Source organism: Gekko japonicus, unplaced genomic scaffold (assembly GCF_001447785.1).
Source record: "Gekko japonicus isolate JY-2015 unplaced genomic scaffold, Gekko_japonicus_V1.1 scaffold382, whole genome shotgun sequence".
Lineage (NCBI taxonomy): Eukaryota > Metazoa > Chordata > Lepidosauria > Squamata > Gekkonidae > Gekko > Gekko japonicus.
This window is the reverse complement of record NW_015168662.1, coordinates 744,144-760,189: the sequence shown is the minus strand read 5'-3', so window position 1 is coordinate 760,189 and position 16,046 is coordinate 744,144. Positions and strand designations below refer to the sequence as shown.

The following is a 16,046-nucleotide window of genomic DNA, read 5'->3' as shown; positions in this document are numbered from 1 at the left end:
CAGCGGCGCCGAGGCCTCGCCCGCCTGCCAAGCTTTCTCCCCCCCTCGTCCCACAGTGGCAACGAGGCCGGAGCTCGGCCCGCCAAACTTTCTCCCTCCCCGGGCGGCTGTGGCAGCAGCGGTGAGGGATGTGCAGCTTTCAGTCACCAGCCGGCCAAGCCTTCTCCCCCCACCCCTTCTTCTAAGGCGGCGGCAAAGCCATTCTAAGAGCGTTCCCTGCGCATGCACAGGGGGTGCTCTGTTATTTTTTTTGGGATATAAATATCCCCCATATATTTTTTTACAGTTTTCAGATTTTTCTTCACACCTGGGCATTGCCCCACATGTGCAGGAAAATCTCCCTGCCCCCCAGGTGCCCCCGATGTGCAGATTTAGATATCTGCATGCAGGGGGCGCCTTCGCTATTAGATATATAGATATCTGTAGATGAGTACATTTAGTGTATAAGATTCTGAAGGTAAGAATCTACTGTATTAAACTGTATAGCCTTGAACTCATTAGATCCTGGAAGCTAAGCAGGGTTAGTACTTGGAAGGGAGACCACCAAGGAAGACTCTGCAGAGGAAGGCAACAGCAAACCACCTCTGCTTGATCACTTGCCTTGAAAACTCTATGGGGTTGCCATTAAATCAGGTGCAACTTGATGGCACTTTACACACCCACCCACCCTGTTTCACTTAGAGAACCACCCTGCCTGATATATCCTTCCCTCCGCTTCCAGAGATAGCCATTTTACACAATTATTCCAAGGTGCACTGGGTTTCTGAAATGCCTAGTCTGATTTAGCACCAAACATTCCAGCACTCCTTTTTAGCTGGAAGGCTTATTGCATTTGCATACAATCTGTATTTGTTTCTTCTTCAAGAGCTGCTGACATCCCCATATAACCCTTCACTTCTCTTAAACAGCTATAATTTCTTGGCACGGTCAAGTTGTAACCTGTCTCCAGCTAGATTAATCAGACTAGTTGACCTAAACACTTCAGGGATGAATCATCCCAAACCAGAAGCTCTTCAGCTCATGTCTGCTTTTTGCGTGTGTCGCTTCAAATTCTATTTTGCAACCTGAATTGGCAGCAGTGGTTCTATTTCAGTTCAAGTGGAGCCTACCTTTTTTTGAACAGGGCTGGCTTGCCTTAAAACTTCCCCCAATGCCTAATAAATTTAAACTGTTCTTCCCAGCATCAGTTCCTCATACATACCCTAAGACTCCTAATCTTTGCCTGTCTAGCTGACTTTATATGTGGAACAGGCAGCATATACTACAGACTACCTATCTAAACATAATGTAATGTCTGGTACCTTTCCCCAGGCACCAAGTCACCCATCACATCAATCACCTCTGTGCTTTCACTAACAAGAGCCTCCTTTTACCCACAAAAGTATCCTTGGAGCAAGAGGACTGGTTTCCCTTCTGATGAACAGGTCCCTTCAGAAAGATCATTTCCCACCTTCTCATCTTGACACCCTCCTACTTCATCTTTTCTTTCTTTATGATTAACTCTATACCAGAATAAGTTAGATTTTATCCCTTGTGACCTCTGTTCTGTATTGAATAATATACCTTAATGTATTTAACGTAACTGGAATTTTAGACATGATCTTTATTATGCATGATAACATTTCAAGATGTAGTTAGTAAGTCGGAAAGTAGCGTTATTTCATTTGTATTTTAATGAGTTGGATTTCCCTCTTCCTATAAAATGATCTCATTTGGCAGCAATAGCAATGGCAGCAATCATTAAATTTTGTTCTCTTTTATTTTCTTCCGACCTTTGAAGTGATCAAAGTAATTGAAGAATCCCAAATATTCAGCAAGAAGGAACATTACTTTTGTTGGTAGAAATCTGAGAAGGGAAATAATGCAATATATTTCTGATTAGCGTCAGCATTATTCTTTACATTTAATTTCTTATTATTTTATTACCGATTAGGAAACAAACCAGAAACAAATCGAGTGAGTAAGGGATAGTTTACACGTTTGGACATGATATCTGCAATGTGGAAAAGCTCTACCATCCACATAACGTAATGAGTAACACTGGCATTTCATGCAGAGGACTGTATACAAAGGTTCAATTTGCAAATTTCTTTCTTCATAAAATACTAGGAAGGAAATGAGAATAGGGCATGTGCACATATAATTCAGTCCCTGTATTATAATTATTGTGGTGTCATTTCTGTTTTCCATCACACAAAGAGGATGACATGTCCCCACCCCACAGCAATGATCTATCTAATCCCTTTTTAAGGCTGTTTATTCCTGTAGCCATCACTACAATCTCTGGCAGCAAATTACACATTTTAATCACTCTCTGTGTAAAGGTAGCATTTCCTTTTGTCTGTCCTGAACCTACTGCCCAGGAAAAGAGAACTACGGATATGAGTCTGAACGGGAGAAACAATAACCGTAGAAAAATAACTAATTAATTCTAAACAAATCTTGAGAGGCTTTCAAAGGCAGTCTCCAGCCTTGCGGGGGTGGGGGGGCTAGCTGGAGAACTCATTTTGTAGAACTTCCTCAAAGACGGATCTGCTTGTTAGTAGTCAAATAAAAAAACCCTTCAATCTCTTATCCCTTTACTTGCTGGTATTTGCCTTACAATCTATTCAGAATCAAAAACATCTTTACTCCCTCATGCCTGGCAAAAAGCCTTACAGTCTTATCTTCCTAGGAATTAGGAATTCATGCACTATTAAAGTGTACAGCATTATAATACTTGAATAGGACACTTCTCAGCATTATTGCGCTGTTTATTAGTATTTACTTTCTATATGTTTGTAAGGATATAGTGATTTAAGGGGATTTGTTAATCAGTAGACTTGCACTGTATAAATTGTTTGGTTGAATGGACACAGAGGTATAATTTCTACTATTTTATATTTCTTTACTTAGTAAACTGGTATATTAAAAAGTGTTAATTAGTTATTTTTTCTACAGTTATAGTTTCTCCTGTCTGAACCTACTGCACATCAGCTTCATAGGATCTGAAATGATCAATTTTTGACATTTTTTTTCCTTTTCATTTTGCTGCCTGAACAAATAGCCTATGATCTCATTAGATATAATGAAAAAATGTTACTTCCAAGGTTTAATTTAACTGCTGCTGCTGCTTTGGAATGTTGTTGTTGTTCAGTCGCACAGTCGAGTCCGACTCTTCGCGACCCCATGAGTCGAAGAGTTGGAATGTTAGAGAATCTTATTTAACTGTGAAAAAACCTGTGAATTAAAATATCTGCTGCATGAATTTAACATAATCCTTAGTGATATATGTCTGTCCCTGTTTCTGTCTTAGATGTCTACCAGTTGGAAGTATTTGGTAGATGTTAGTAGGTAAGGTGAGGTGAGTCTGCCCTCAAAACATTTAAGCTAGGGTGAAACAGTGTGTGTGTGTGTGTGTGGGTGCATGTGTGCTGGGGGAAACCAAAGTTTAAGAAAAGGGATGGGAAAGGCATGGAAAGAAGCTGAGGGCAAAATGTTTCAGAAAATTCTGTTAAAAGAAATTGTACTTGGTAAGAAAGTAAGTTCCAACTGAATCATGCCCAGATTGCAGAGCACTGAGGAAAATCAGGTAAGAAAAGCATTGTTATCATGTAAAAAGATGATTTTGGCGGAGCAACATAAATGTATCAACCACTGATAAAACTACATTGACTTTAAAAAAAGTAGCTACACCTGGAGGAAGTTTTCCCTTACAGTACCCACCATACTGAGGGTGTATCAACCACTGATAAAACTACATTGACAAAAAAAGTAGCTACACCTGGAGGAAGTGTTCCCTTACAGTACCCACCATACTGAGGTTTTTTTTCTGAGAACAAAGCTGAAATAAATAAATTACATAATATTAAAAGCCCTATAAAGAAGGAAATCCCAGATAGTAATTTCTACCTACTTCCTTAATAACCTCTAATTGGGTTTTATTGTTTATAGGGAAGTACACAGTGGTATGTAATCAGAGAAATTAAATCAGATGTCCTGTTTAAATATATTTGGGTACAGGTTATACTGGAAATCATTCCAAAAAGTAAGACAATCGTTTCCCTGTCTATTTGGATATTCTTGGACTGTCAATGATTCTGTGCACAAGATAAGAATACCTATGAAATGTGATGATGGCTATTATTATCTATATATCTCTTATATTTCCAGACTGAACCTCCAGAAAACTAATCAGAAATACCAATAGAAAGCAAGCCCTGAAGATTCAGTTATCTATTTCAAAGTTTTAATGCAATACACTTTAAAATACTGCAATTAGATTTTTTACCTTTTTGAAATCTTTCACCCTACCCCGATCTTATTTAGCTTCTGAGTTATGCTAAATGACCACAGAAGAAGTGGGAGATGAGTTGTATTCTCACATTTTTAGAGGAATGAAGGACACCCATGATGGAATAAAGAGATAAAACTTCTCCTTCAGAACAGCATCCACAATACTCCTGCCCACATCCAAGATTGGAAACAGACAGGGCCTCCTGAAAAAAAATATTATTTGACAAGATTGATTTCTTCCTGTCTTTTTTGCATGAATTGAGTAAAATGCATGACTAGTTACGTGTACTCAGATGAACTTTTGCTTGTGTTTCATGAGCAGCTGACATACCTTGTAACCTCATGTGAGTTTTAAAAGCATTTCCTGCTGGGACACACCTAAAAAGACTCTATGTGTTGGATTTCTGCTGATGGAAGGGAGTTCAATCAGTGGAACCAGAATTTCTGGCTTCCTTATTCCTCCTGGAGCCTCATATGATTGCACAAAAAGCCATTCCTGGAAGACAGGTAATCCCTAGGAAGCAGCTGGAATTTGAAGATCCACAGCAAAAGGGGGGAAATGGTGAAAACTTCTCCCCCCCTTTAGTGAAAATTTTCCATTGGATCCCAGCCTATAGGCACATAGGCGGCTCAACAGGTTTGTTGGATTTTTGAAGTTCTGTGGATGACTTTTTATTCGAAATCCAATACTCACGTTGTTTGTACTCCAGTAATCATTTCTGTGTCAACATAATAAGGAAAGACAATGGTCGTTTTGATGCCTTTCTTTCCTGCAGCCTGTAATTCAAAAGCAATAGCCTCCAAAAAGCCAGTTTCTGCCCACTTACTTGCACAGCAGTCTGGAAAGTGGAAAAAGAAGTAAGATTAAAACACATGCCAACGCAGGTATGAACAATATTATATGCTTAATTTAATTTTTAGACTAAAGTACTTATTCTTAGAAGTTAGTTGATAAGTAGTTATTTTATAGCTATGGGGAGACATCTTAAACACGCGTTCTAAACACTATTATCTGTGCTAGCGAATATGTATTAATCATTGAATGCACTGATAGTTATAGCAGTGCCACATCATAAGATATACTGCAAACAATACATTAAGTCATGGAATTCACCACCATAAAATATAGTCATGGCCACAAGCTTTGTATTAGTCCTTCCCATTCTATTGTTTTCCTCTTTTACTTTGCATTGTTCATTCAGGAAGGCTTCCTTATCTCTCCTTGCTGTTCTCTGGAAATCTGCATTCAGTTGGGTAAATTTTTCCTTTTCACCTTTGCCTTTCGCTTTCCTTCTTTCCTCTGCTATTTGTAAAGCCTCACCAGGCAGTCACTTTGCTTTCTTGCATTTCTTTTTCTTTGGGATGGTGGTGATTGCTGCCTCCTGTACAATGTCACGAACCTCCATCCATAGTTCTTCAGGCACTCTGTCTATCAAATCTAGTCCCTCAAACCTGTTCTTCACCTCCACTGTATATTCACCATTACTACCCAATAACTTTTGCAAAGGAGTCACTGTGTGATGTCACACAAGCGGTGACTTGCACATGTCCAAGTACTTCACAACCTGAACACATATGACTATCATAGGGCAACCTTCACTTCTGCAAACCTTGTGCCACAACTGTAGTGATAGCCTGCATGAGTAGTTTTAAAACTTGTATAGCCAGTTTGGTGCCTGGATGCTCCTACTACTAAATGGAAAGCTATTGTTCTTTCACATTAAAAGCCAAACAAAATGCTGGTTTAGGGCACAAACTGAAAGAGAACATTTACCTTCCTTCCTTTCCAAACTTGATACAAGGAGAAGGGAGGCCATGTATTCTTAACTGCCTGTTTTAATGCAAAGTCCTTTAAGAGTCCCAACTCTCATGGATGCTGTTTGCTGAATAAGCAAGACCCAAATTTTACCTGAGGCGACAGCTTTTTTGTTTAACTACACAAAATAAATTTTAAAATTTGCAGCCTAAACTCAAGCAGAGGGGTAGCATCCCTGATGGATTAAAGTATCCTGGTCCTGCTCCTTCATCTGACAGAGAACCATCTGTCTGGTGTTGGAGGGGAGATTATGTTTAAAGGCATCAGGGAGGCTGGGCCAAACCTCCCCGGTGGCTCACCTCCTCTTCTACACCTGACAGGCAGCTGCCTGTCCAGTGTAGGAGGGGGAGGGGGAGGAGTATTAGAAGCCACTGTGGAGGTGGGGCTGGCAGGATCACTGAGGCATTACTGCTGGGGCGGGCTACCTTGTGGCTTTAAGCACCCTGCAACCACTGCTGCACCTGACAGACAACCACCTGTTAGGTGTGGGAGGTGGGGGGGGGAGTGTTTTGGAAGCCATCAGGGAGCCTGGGCCAGCAGCATTACTGCACCTCACAGGTGGTTGTTGGACGTTTGATTTCCTCAACTGTCATTAGCTCTGTGCAATCTCCTGTAACTGTTGTTTTTTTATTACCTCAGAACACTGAGCTCTGCAGCTGACCAGTCAGAGAGTGGGGGGTGCAAGGAGGCAACAGCCTGGCAGCCATATAGGAATTAATGGGGAGAACACATTTTATACCTTTTGACCCACTTAGGGGTTGAATTTCTAAAAATCCCTTCTTAGTGAGCATCTACATCATGGTAGGAGCGCTCTCCCCGAATTTTGGGTTTTTAGGTCCAGTGGTTTGGTCTGGGCGTTGATTTTACAGTGAGGGGACTTAGATAGATAGATGGATCAGCATGTTCAGATTGGCCACATCTAAGAATGGAGAGAGAGTTAGCAAACCAGAAGCAGCTGATAGAAAGTGCTCTTGGCCACTATGCCAACCTGCTTTTTAAAAAGTGCCGGTAAGTAAATAAATGGACAGTTCAGAGGTAGAAAGTGTACATGCACACACAAATAACTCCACAGTATACTGACATGAAAGTGCATTGGCCCCAGTTAGTGCTCCTGTACTTGAAATAGTAACCAAATGACCACAGTTACAGGAAATCATGGCTGGTAGGAAAGCTTTGCAAGTCTGTGGTAAATTGATAAATAATAATTATTAAACAAGTTTTTAATCATGTCCATTTTGCTTGAGAGCTACAACTGCATGGGCAGATTACCCTACCACTGCAGGCTGACATTACTGTTTGGATTATGACACTAAGTTATGTTTGGAATGTCCAGTTTTAAAACATTTACTGTTTTCAGACATGTGCCACTCCAGAGAAAAACTGAAATTTATGAAATACAAAGCCTACTTCTACTTCTGGAGATAAAAAACTTAACATTGCAGAAACATCAGAAAAGTTTCATGGAGAACAATGAATATGCTTCCAAGTGCAGCTGGGATCAATGGGAAAGTCCTGTCTATAGTTGCCAACCTCCAGGTGGGGTCTAGAGATTTCCCAGAATTACAACTGATCTCCAGATTACATAAATCATTTATTATTTATTAAAAATTATTCCACTTTTCCTGGAGAAATTAGCTGCTTTGGAAGGTGGGCTGCATGGCATTATACCCTACCAAGGTCCTTTGCCTCCCTGAACCTCACTCTCTCAGGCGCCATCCTCAAATCTCTAGGAATTTCTGAACCTGGAGTTGGCAACTCTAGTCCTTAGATGCTCAGGAGAAAAGTAGGCACACACACATTTAAACAAGTATTTAAGCATGCATAAAACTATAAGGATTCAGGAAGTAGAGAAATGGTGACAAAGCATAAGTGGCAAAAAGGGAACTATTATAATTAATTAGCATAAAGTAATACTGAGATAGCAGACTATACGGATTTGTATTTGCTACCGCTAACCAATGTTCCCTCTAAGCTGTGGAGTCTTGTGAGCAAAAATTCTACTTTGTGAGCTACTGGCATTAAAGTTGTGAGCAGGTGATTTGGCAGCTGCATGACTTAGTTTGCTCTGGAGCCCCGTCTTTCCTGAGCCAAGACAAAAATGTGTGAGCTAGAGTCTAAAAAACTATGAGCTAGCTCACACCAACTCAGCTTAGAGGGAACACTGCCGCTAACTACTTCTGATTTTCTCAAATGTAGCCAAATTCCAATTATGCAAGTTTTTAGAAAAAATACAAAGTAATTTCATGGTTATCCAGAAAAAGAAAATGATTACCAAGAATTGTGCCTTAATGTTCAAGTCTAGTGTGTCTTCCATTTCAGAATCTGTAAGAACAATGAAATTCTTCCAATTCAAGATAACAGCATTGTTGATTAGAATATTAACATCTCCTACTTCTTTTTTAACCTACAACAAAAAGGGAAAATTGAGATATTATGTTCTAAGCCCATTGCCTAATTGAACTGTATTCGAACAAAGTTCGAGTCCAGTGGCATCTTTAAGACCAACAAAATATTTGTAGTTTGGTAGCACCTGTGATAGGTTTTTGTTTTGAACACAGACCTCTTCTTGTGTCTGTTTCTTAACTCTTTCTAAGAATTGATTTGACTCTTAATGCCTGTCTATTTATGTACCATCCTTTATTTATTCATGTATAATGTCTATTCATGAATCACTCTATCCCCTATTACTCAGAGTTCTGAGCAATGGACAACAATAATAAATTACATCAAGATAAAAGCAGTTCCAACAGTTAAAAAAGACTAACTGTGCAATACAATAGGACTGTGCTGTCATTTATGTCAAAGTGTCATTTATGAAATATGGTTGTTTATTTTTTTTCCATCTGATTGCAAGGGAAATGTTAGTATGAACCAGATTATACACTGAAATAGCTAATAAATAAAACTTCAAATAAAACTTATGTGCTGATTTCACTACAACGTGTCTCGAACCCAGTACTTTATAGCCACGCAGAGAGAAGGACGCCCTCCGAGCTACACTCGCCAAACTGAGGGAGGGAAGAGGCCCTTGGATGGCAGGCAGCCCCCTTCGTGTTTGGGGACACAGAGTCCCTTTGTCCAGCGTTTGGGGGGGGGATGTATTACTTTTGACAAAAGTGGCTGTTGCTTTACTTGAGAAGCAGAGAAACTGTTTAATCACTCACCTTCTCTATAAGTTGATGGGGAAGAAATCCGTTTCATGACAAGATGGTTGAAGAACAAATAGTTGCCTAACCAAAGGATGCTGTCTTATATGAATGACAGCCCCTGGATACAGTAGGAGTGGTCTGGGGGCCTGTCCACTCTGGGACCTGTCATTCCAGTTTCAGAACACTCCTACTAACCCCAGGGGCTGTCATTCCACTCTGGGGCCTGTCATCCCAGTCCCAGAAGACTTCTGTTACTCCTAGGGCCTGTCATTCCAGAATCAGAGTAGTCTGTTTGGGCCCAGAGACCCTAATGGAAAATCTATTCCACATTTTTATTGCAACTCTACTTGTACTTTAATGTATTTCAATGGAGCCCATGCAAGTCAATTCGCATTCCTGGCTCCCATTATTTCCAATGGGCCTTCAAGTGTTTCACATTGTTTTCAATTGTCCTTCCTTTTAGTACATCCCATCTTCACCACATTAAACAGCAATCAGTTGAGCAACTCTCTCAGACCTAAAGGTGTTTGGTTAATGCGCTGTTTTCTTTTGGTGGCATCTGATAATCCAGGAGTCAGGCTCTTAAATTTACCCTGAATCATAGGTAGGATTGACAAAATGCAGGAATGACAACTGATCTCCAGACTACTGTTGAAAATGGCAGCTTCAGAGGGTGTACTTCTATGGTATGCCATAGATCCCAGGTTAAATCCCTGCCTAAATTCTTCCATCTACAGTGATGATCAAGATATGCAAAGTGACACTAAATAACAAGTTAAGGTTATAAGGTCAACAGCTGTAAAGCAATAAATATGTTAAACTTGCAGAGAAATGTCTAAAGGTGTCTTTTCTAATTTAGTTATTATTTAGAAGTATGAGCATGGCATGGCAGTACCCGCACAGATATATAATGGCAGGCCCCCTGAGAAAAACATTGGCCCCCCAGAGCAAAAAGTTGTTAGCTACCGGGCTGCTTCCACCAGGCTTTTGATTAGGAGCCACCAGTGATGAATGAGCACTAAGAACACCATGGATGCTGGCCTGGTTACACTGGATTACTGTATAGCAACTGCCATCTATACTGATCTGCACTTTATTTGTATATTGTTTTATGTGGTATTTTATTGTATTGCTGTTATGCACTGTGTTTTATTGTATTTTAATTTGTTGTACACTGCCTTGAGCCTGCTTGTGCAGGCAAGGTGGGATATAAATTGAAATAATACATAAATAAATCACAGAACAGTAATATAAAAGTAAGGAGTAATATCAATAAGCAGTACATAAAGTTCCAACTGATTACAGGTATAACAGCCAGTTATATACAGGTATAATAGCCAGTTTGGTATAGTGGTTAGGAATGCAGACTCTGATCTGGGAGAACTGGGTTTGATTCCCCACTCCTCCACATGCAGCTGCTGCTGTGACCTTGAGTCAGTTACAAGTTATTTCAGGGCTGTTCTCTCATGAGCAGTTCTCGAAAGAGCTCTCTCAGCCCCACCTACATCACAGGGTGTCTGTTGTGGGGAGGGGAAGGAAAGGAGATTGTAAGCCACTCTAAGACTCCTTCTGGTAGTGAAGGGTGGGGTATAAATCCAATCCAATCTCCTCCTCCTCCTCTTCTTTTTCTTATTGTTATTTCCTTTATATTAATTGGATACCTCATTTTGATTGCCCATTTATACTTAAGATCGGAAAATGTGGAGAGAGCTGGCCCATAGAATCGCCAAGAGTCAGACATGACTGAATGGCTAACAAAAACAACAACTTATTTATGGGCCTGCTATGAAGACTCAAGAGTGTTCATATATACATATTAACATTATTTGAATTAGTGATAGGAAAATAACTTACTTAGGCCTAAATAGTTAAGCCTATCCCTAAATCATTTTTTTTTAGTTAAGAAAGGGTTGAATGGATTATCTTCACTCTTTATTCTCACCCTCTTCTCTATGGTTCCATCCTTGTGTGAAATTTTAGGTGTAAATTCAAGAGACATCTTGTACTCTGTGACATGCCATGCACATTACTAATTCCATATAACTAACTAACTAACTAACTAACTCACTCACTCCTAGGCTAGTTATTTGGGGGAATTTCAGCATTTCTGCTTAGGCTACCTTGAAAGTAGTAGCTCAGGATTTCACAGTCTCCATGACAACCATGGGCCTGTCTCAAATAATAACAGGCCCACACACTGTGCAGGCCACACTCTTGATCTGGGGTTTGGGGCAGGAAGAAAGTGATAGAAGGTCTGGCAGATTGTCATGGACATATGTCATTGTCATAAACAGATCACTATTTTCTGGGGTTTAGACATACAATTGTACTAGGACTCTGAAAGAATGGGGGATTGATTAAGATGATCCACTCCTGTAGCCTGATGGATCTGACTAGTTTTCAGATAGAATTAGGAGGTTTTTCTGCTGATATGGTCAGTGCTTCTGTTGGTAACCTGGTCGACATCTGAAATAAGGAAATGAGTCAGGCAATTGATATGATTGCTCCAAAGTGCTCTCTCTCCAGTTTAAGAGCCTGGGGAGCCCCATGGTTTACTGAGGGGCTGCAGACAATGAAAAGACAAGGGAGACAATTGGAACAACAATAGAGAAAGATTCAGGATGAATCCAGCTACGCATGGCATGGCTAGCACTTATTTAAAGCCTATTCACCCGCCCACCCAACGGTTCGAAAGCCCTCAGGCAAGTAGATAAATGGGTACCCACTCCTAGGAGCGGGGGGCACCTTCCTCCAATGAACTGGAGTGCAGCAGCGGCGGCAGATGAGCGGTGGCAGCGGATGATGAGCGGCGATCCGGCGAACATGGCGGCGGTCCAGCAGCGAGCGACCCGGGCGGAGATTGGTCCAGGAGATGTGGCGACGTGACGACGTAACGACGTAGCGCAGTCAGAGCCAATAGGATGGAGACCAGCTGCTACAGCCATTGCACAGCCGCGCACCGTGAGGACCACTCCAGAAGGAGTCACTGCGAGAAAGAAGGATCTTCGCCGAGACACCGTCGCCTGGAAACAGAAAACAACCCACCATGGAAAAAGAACAACATAAGGAAGATCATAGCTGCTTAGGTGCCTGGTAGGCACTCACCCCTTTCCTTGCACTGTGGCCCTAGTTAGGTAATTTAAAGGTCTTTGTAAGCCGCTCCGAGCCCTCGGGAAGAAGCGGTATATAAGTTGAATGTGTATGTATTCTGTGGCAGCAATGGTGGCAAAGAAGTAACACTTCTTTGCCACCATTTCATCCACACAGTGTCAACCTGCAACTCTTCTGGGTGGTCAGGGGCTATTGGGTTTTAGACTACAGGATGTTCCAGGTTCAAAGAAATCTCAAGGAAACGATATGCAAGATCCAGGTTTCCTTACAAGGAGATTTTTAATAAAACATCAAACTTACAGAAAATGCAGGCTAATCTTCTGTCAGCTAGGCCTCGAGTGTATACACACTATGGGCAATTTCTCACTAGAGCTGCCTCGCAGCACAACCGCCATTTGCCCCAACACAAACATGTCAATTTCACTCCCGAAGCTCCAGGGGCTGCATTTTGACTCGCGGCTTCGCCCGATTTCCTCCACAGTTTCGTGATCCTGGTTTTTGAGGATCATGAAACTGCGGAGGAAATCGGGCGAAGCCACGGGTCAAATGCAACCCTGCAGCCTCGGGTGTGAAATTGACATGTTTGTGTTGGGGCAAACGGTGCTGAGAAATCGCCCACAGTGAAGCTTTCCAGAATCTGAGGCCACAAGCATAACTAAAACTAGGTGCCTTATACCCTAAATGCTGGTTACCAGTCAGTGGGCTTAAAAGTATGTAATCTTCAGGCTATCACTGCAAATAAATAAAACTCTTCTTCATTAGAATTAATAAAACTGTTTAAGATTCTTCCAGTGCAAATGAGGTTTATAATTTTCTGCTAAAGTTTGTGAAGAAAACAATACAAACAAAATGTCACACACAAACTTTAGGCTTAGTTCTAAGGCACATTTGTATCTCTATTGGGAATATGACACCTTTTGCTGCTGTTAGGGATGAGCATGAACCGGCTCACAAACTAAAGTTTGTAGTGAATTCTGGCCAGTTTGTAGTTCATGAACTGAAGTTCATGGCAGGTTAACGAGCACAAACTTTTCATGAACTTTTGAACAGTTCCTGGAGGTTGGTGCTGGTTTGTGACATTTCCAGACAAACTGCCTCCGCTGAAACAAAATGTTTTCCAAACTTCAAAGGGGGGGGGGATCTCCAGCCTTGGAAGCACTGTTGTCAGTTTCAAACTATTCATGTCAGTTTCAAGAAGAGGGTTCCCCCTCTTTGCCAATCTTCCTTTTTGTTCACTTCCCATTTTCTTGCACAGAGCTTTCAAAAATCCCACCCCCCGCTTGGATTTGTGACTCTGTGCTTTGGAATTAGTCCTTTTAATCTTGCAATGCCAGTGGCACTGGGTTCTACTCAGCATTCTGTGATTGCACTGGTACTGCTGGTCACTCTGGACATTGTACTGGTTCTGCAGGGCTTGCAAAAATGCCCCCTCCCACTTGGATTGTGATTGAGCTGTCATTGCCACATTGGCATTGGGTTCTTCTGGGCACTGGTACATTGCACTGGTTTTGCTGGGCTTGCAAAAATGCCCCCCTTCAGTTCGTACTGCCGAGATTCTCTGGTTTGACCTTAGTCCTGTTGGATTTGCACTGCCACAGTGTCACTGGAACTGCTGAGCACATTACACTGGTTCTGCTGGACTTGCAACAATCTCACCCCCCCCTTCAGCTTCTACTGCAGAAATTCTCTGGAACTTCGGTTCTGTTCTGCTGGGCTTCTATCGCCATTTCTTTCTTTTTTTCTTTTTTCTTTTTTTGCTGTTTTCTCCCTCCATTGGAAATTATGGAGGATGGGGCACCTTCTTTGGGGGACCATAACTCAGACCCCAGAATCTAATCCTCACCAAACGTGGAAGGCAGGTAGCAGAAAGTCTGTCAGAGATCCCCTGCAAATTTGGTTACTCTAGCACACCAGAGGCCATTCTACCATGTCACAATCCTCAGAAACTGAAACAGTTCGTTTAGCTCTTAAAAGTTTGTGGTTTGTGGGTATTTCTTTGTAAAAAGAGTAAAAATTATGACTGTAAAGCAGGCCATCAGGCAGCCCAGTCCTGTAGCCCATCTAATACAGCAGGAGCTGCAGTACATTCACTGCAAAGAACATAGCTAGCTGTCCAGTTCCTTCATCAATCAGAGTGAAGTGCTGAGCTGCCAGTCCCCGCCCCCCCCAGAAAAAACACAGATAAAGTGCCAACTAGGAAACCTGAGCTTTATCATATGACAGCTGAATATTTCCCTGTTATAAACTTCTGAAACTATAGGTTAGGGATTCGGAGTGCTAGATGAAGCATTGATCTGAGTCCAAACTGTAGTGGTCTGCACATTTTAAGGGGTGGCATCCTATGTATCAAAGCGGTCATGACATGAGAACTTATGATTAGGATCTCTTGCAGGTTTTTACGCTAATTATGACCCACCTATTCCTCACCTGTTTTCAGCCAAACCGTTCCTGCCCAAAAGATTGTGGAAACTCCCCTGTTCTCATTGCACCAGCCCTGAAGATTCTCTGTATCATCTACTCAGTTTACACAGCCTGTTGTTGTTGTTCAGTCGCACAGTCGAGTCCGACTCTTCGCGACCCCATGGACCAGATCCCGCCAGGTCCTCCTGTCTTCCGCTGTCCTCTGAAGTTTGCTCAGTTTCATGTTCGTTGCATCTATGACACTGTCTAACCGTCTCATCCTTTGCCGTCCCCGTCTTCTTTGACCCACACAGCCTGTACCCCTCAATATTTCTCTCTTTGGCTTTGTGTGTAATTTTGAATTTTATATACATGTCTACTAATATAGGATACACTTTGAGTTCTCACTTCTAATCTCAGTCTTCACATGTGCTTTAACTAGGTCTAAAACAAGTTTATTTTAAAACCACAAATAGAAATATAGTTACAGAGTGTTGTTTGCTTTGATATAAACTGAAACTAAGTTATCCACTATTCTACATATATAACCTCTAAACCAGATTAATATGTATCACAATGCATGTAAAGTGTGTGTGTGTATGTTAACTTGACACTCCACATTCTAGTCATAATATCAACAGAGATTTTCTGTTCCACTATTATGTATGTTTAACTCCACAACCAGGGTAGGGATGAGAGGAATGAGGATGGAAAACCGGGGCGGGGCGGGGGGGAGGATGACAGAGAGAAAGAGGGTTCAGAGAGAAAAAAATGAAGGCATACCAGATTGGTTGATGGGTTTATGGGTTTAGCAGCATCTTGTGTTACACCAATGTTTGCTTCATCCTCATAGTTAAAGAAGTATGCAGCCATAGAGAGCATTCTTTAAAAATCAGTGCTAAAAAGGGTGGTAAACAGCACTGTCTGGGAAGTTTGTCTGTTTGCTCTGCTTTGCCTTGCCTGCTCCCCTAGTGGCTGCAGTGCAGAACGGCACTAAAATGAACTGAAATGCATTTGCTGAATACAGGATGATTGCTGCTTCACTGAGTCCTCAAGCTGACTTAGGCCCTGGGAATTTTGTACCCCCAGTCCCTTCCTGTTGGTGGCCTTGCTGAAAGTACTTTAAGAACACACACACACAAACAGATTTACAGAGAAAGAGAATGAAAACAGTAATTATCTACTTATGTATGAAATATAATGTGTATTATTATATTCCTCATAAAGTTATGAGGTAAATATGAGGTGACTTCTGTGAGATAAACAAAGCTACAAAGCGCATAGGTCTCTGGAAA

At 41.4% G+C, this 16,046-nt stretch overlaps 1 protein-coding gene across 1 annotated transcript; it reads right to left on the bottom strand.

The window, feature by feature from the left end:
• Window positions 1-1,740: 1,740 nt before the first annotated feature.
• Window positions 1,741-15,624, bottom strand: LOC107113871 (epidermal retinol dehydrogenase 2-like). Its single transcript, XM_015415264.1, has 7 exons — window positions 15,535-15,624; window positions 11,967-12,263; window positions 8,364-8,495; window positions 7,173-7,272; window positions 4,970-5,114; window positions 4,365-4,478; window positions 1,741-1,846 (listed from the first exon to the last, which is right to left on the bottom strand). Exons 1-7 carry the CDS (start codon window positions 15,622-15,624, stop codon window positions 1,741-1,743), a joined length of 984 nt encoding a protein of 327 aa, XP_015270750.1.
• Window positions 15,625-16,046: the final 422 nt, after the last annotated feature.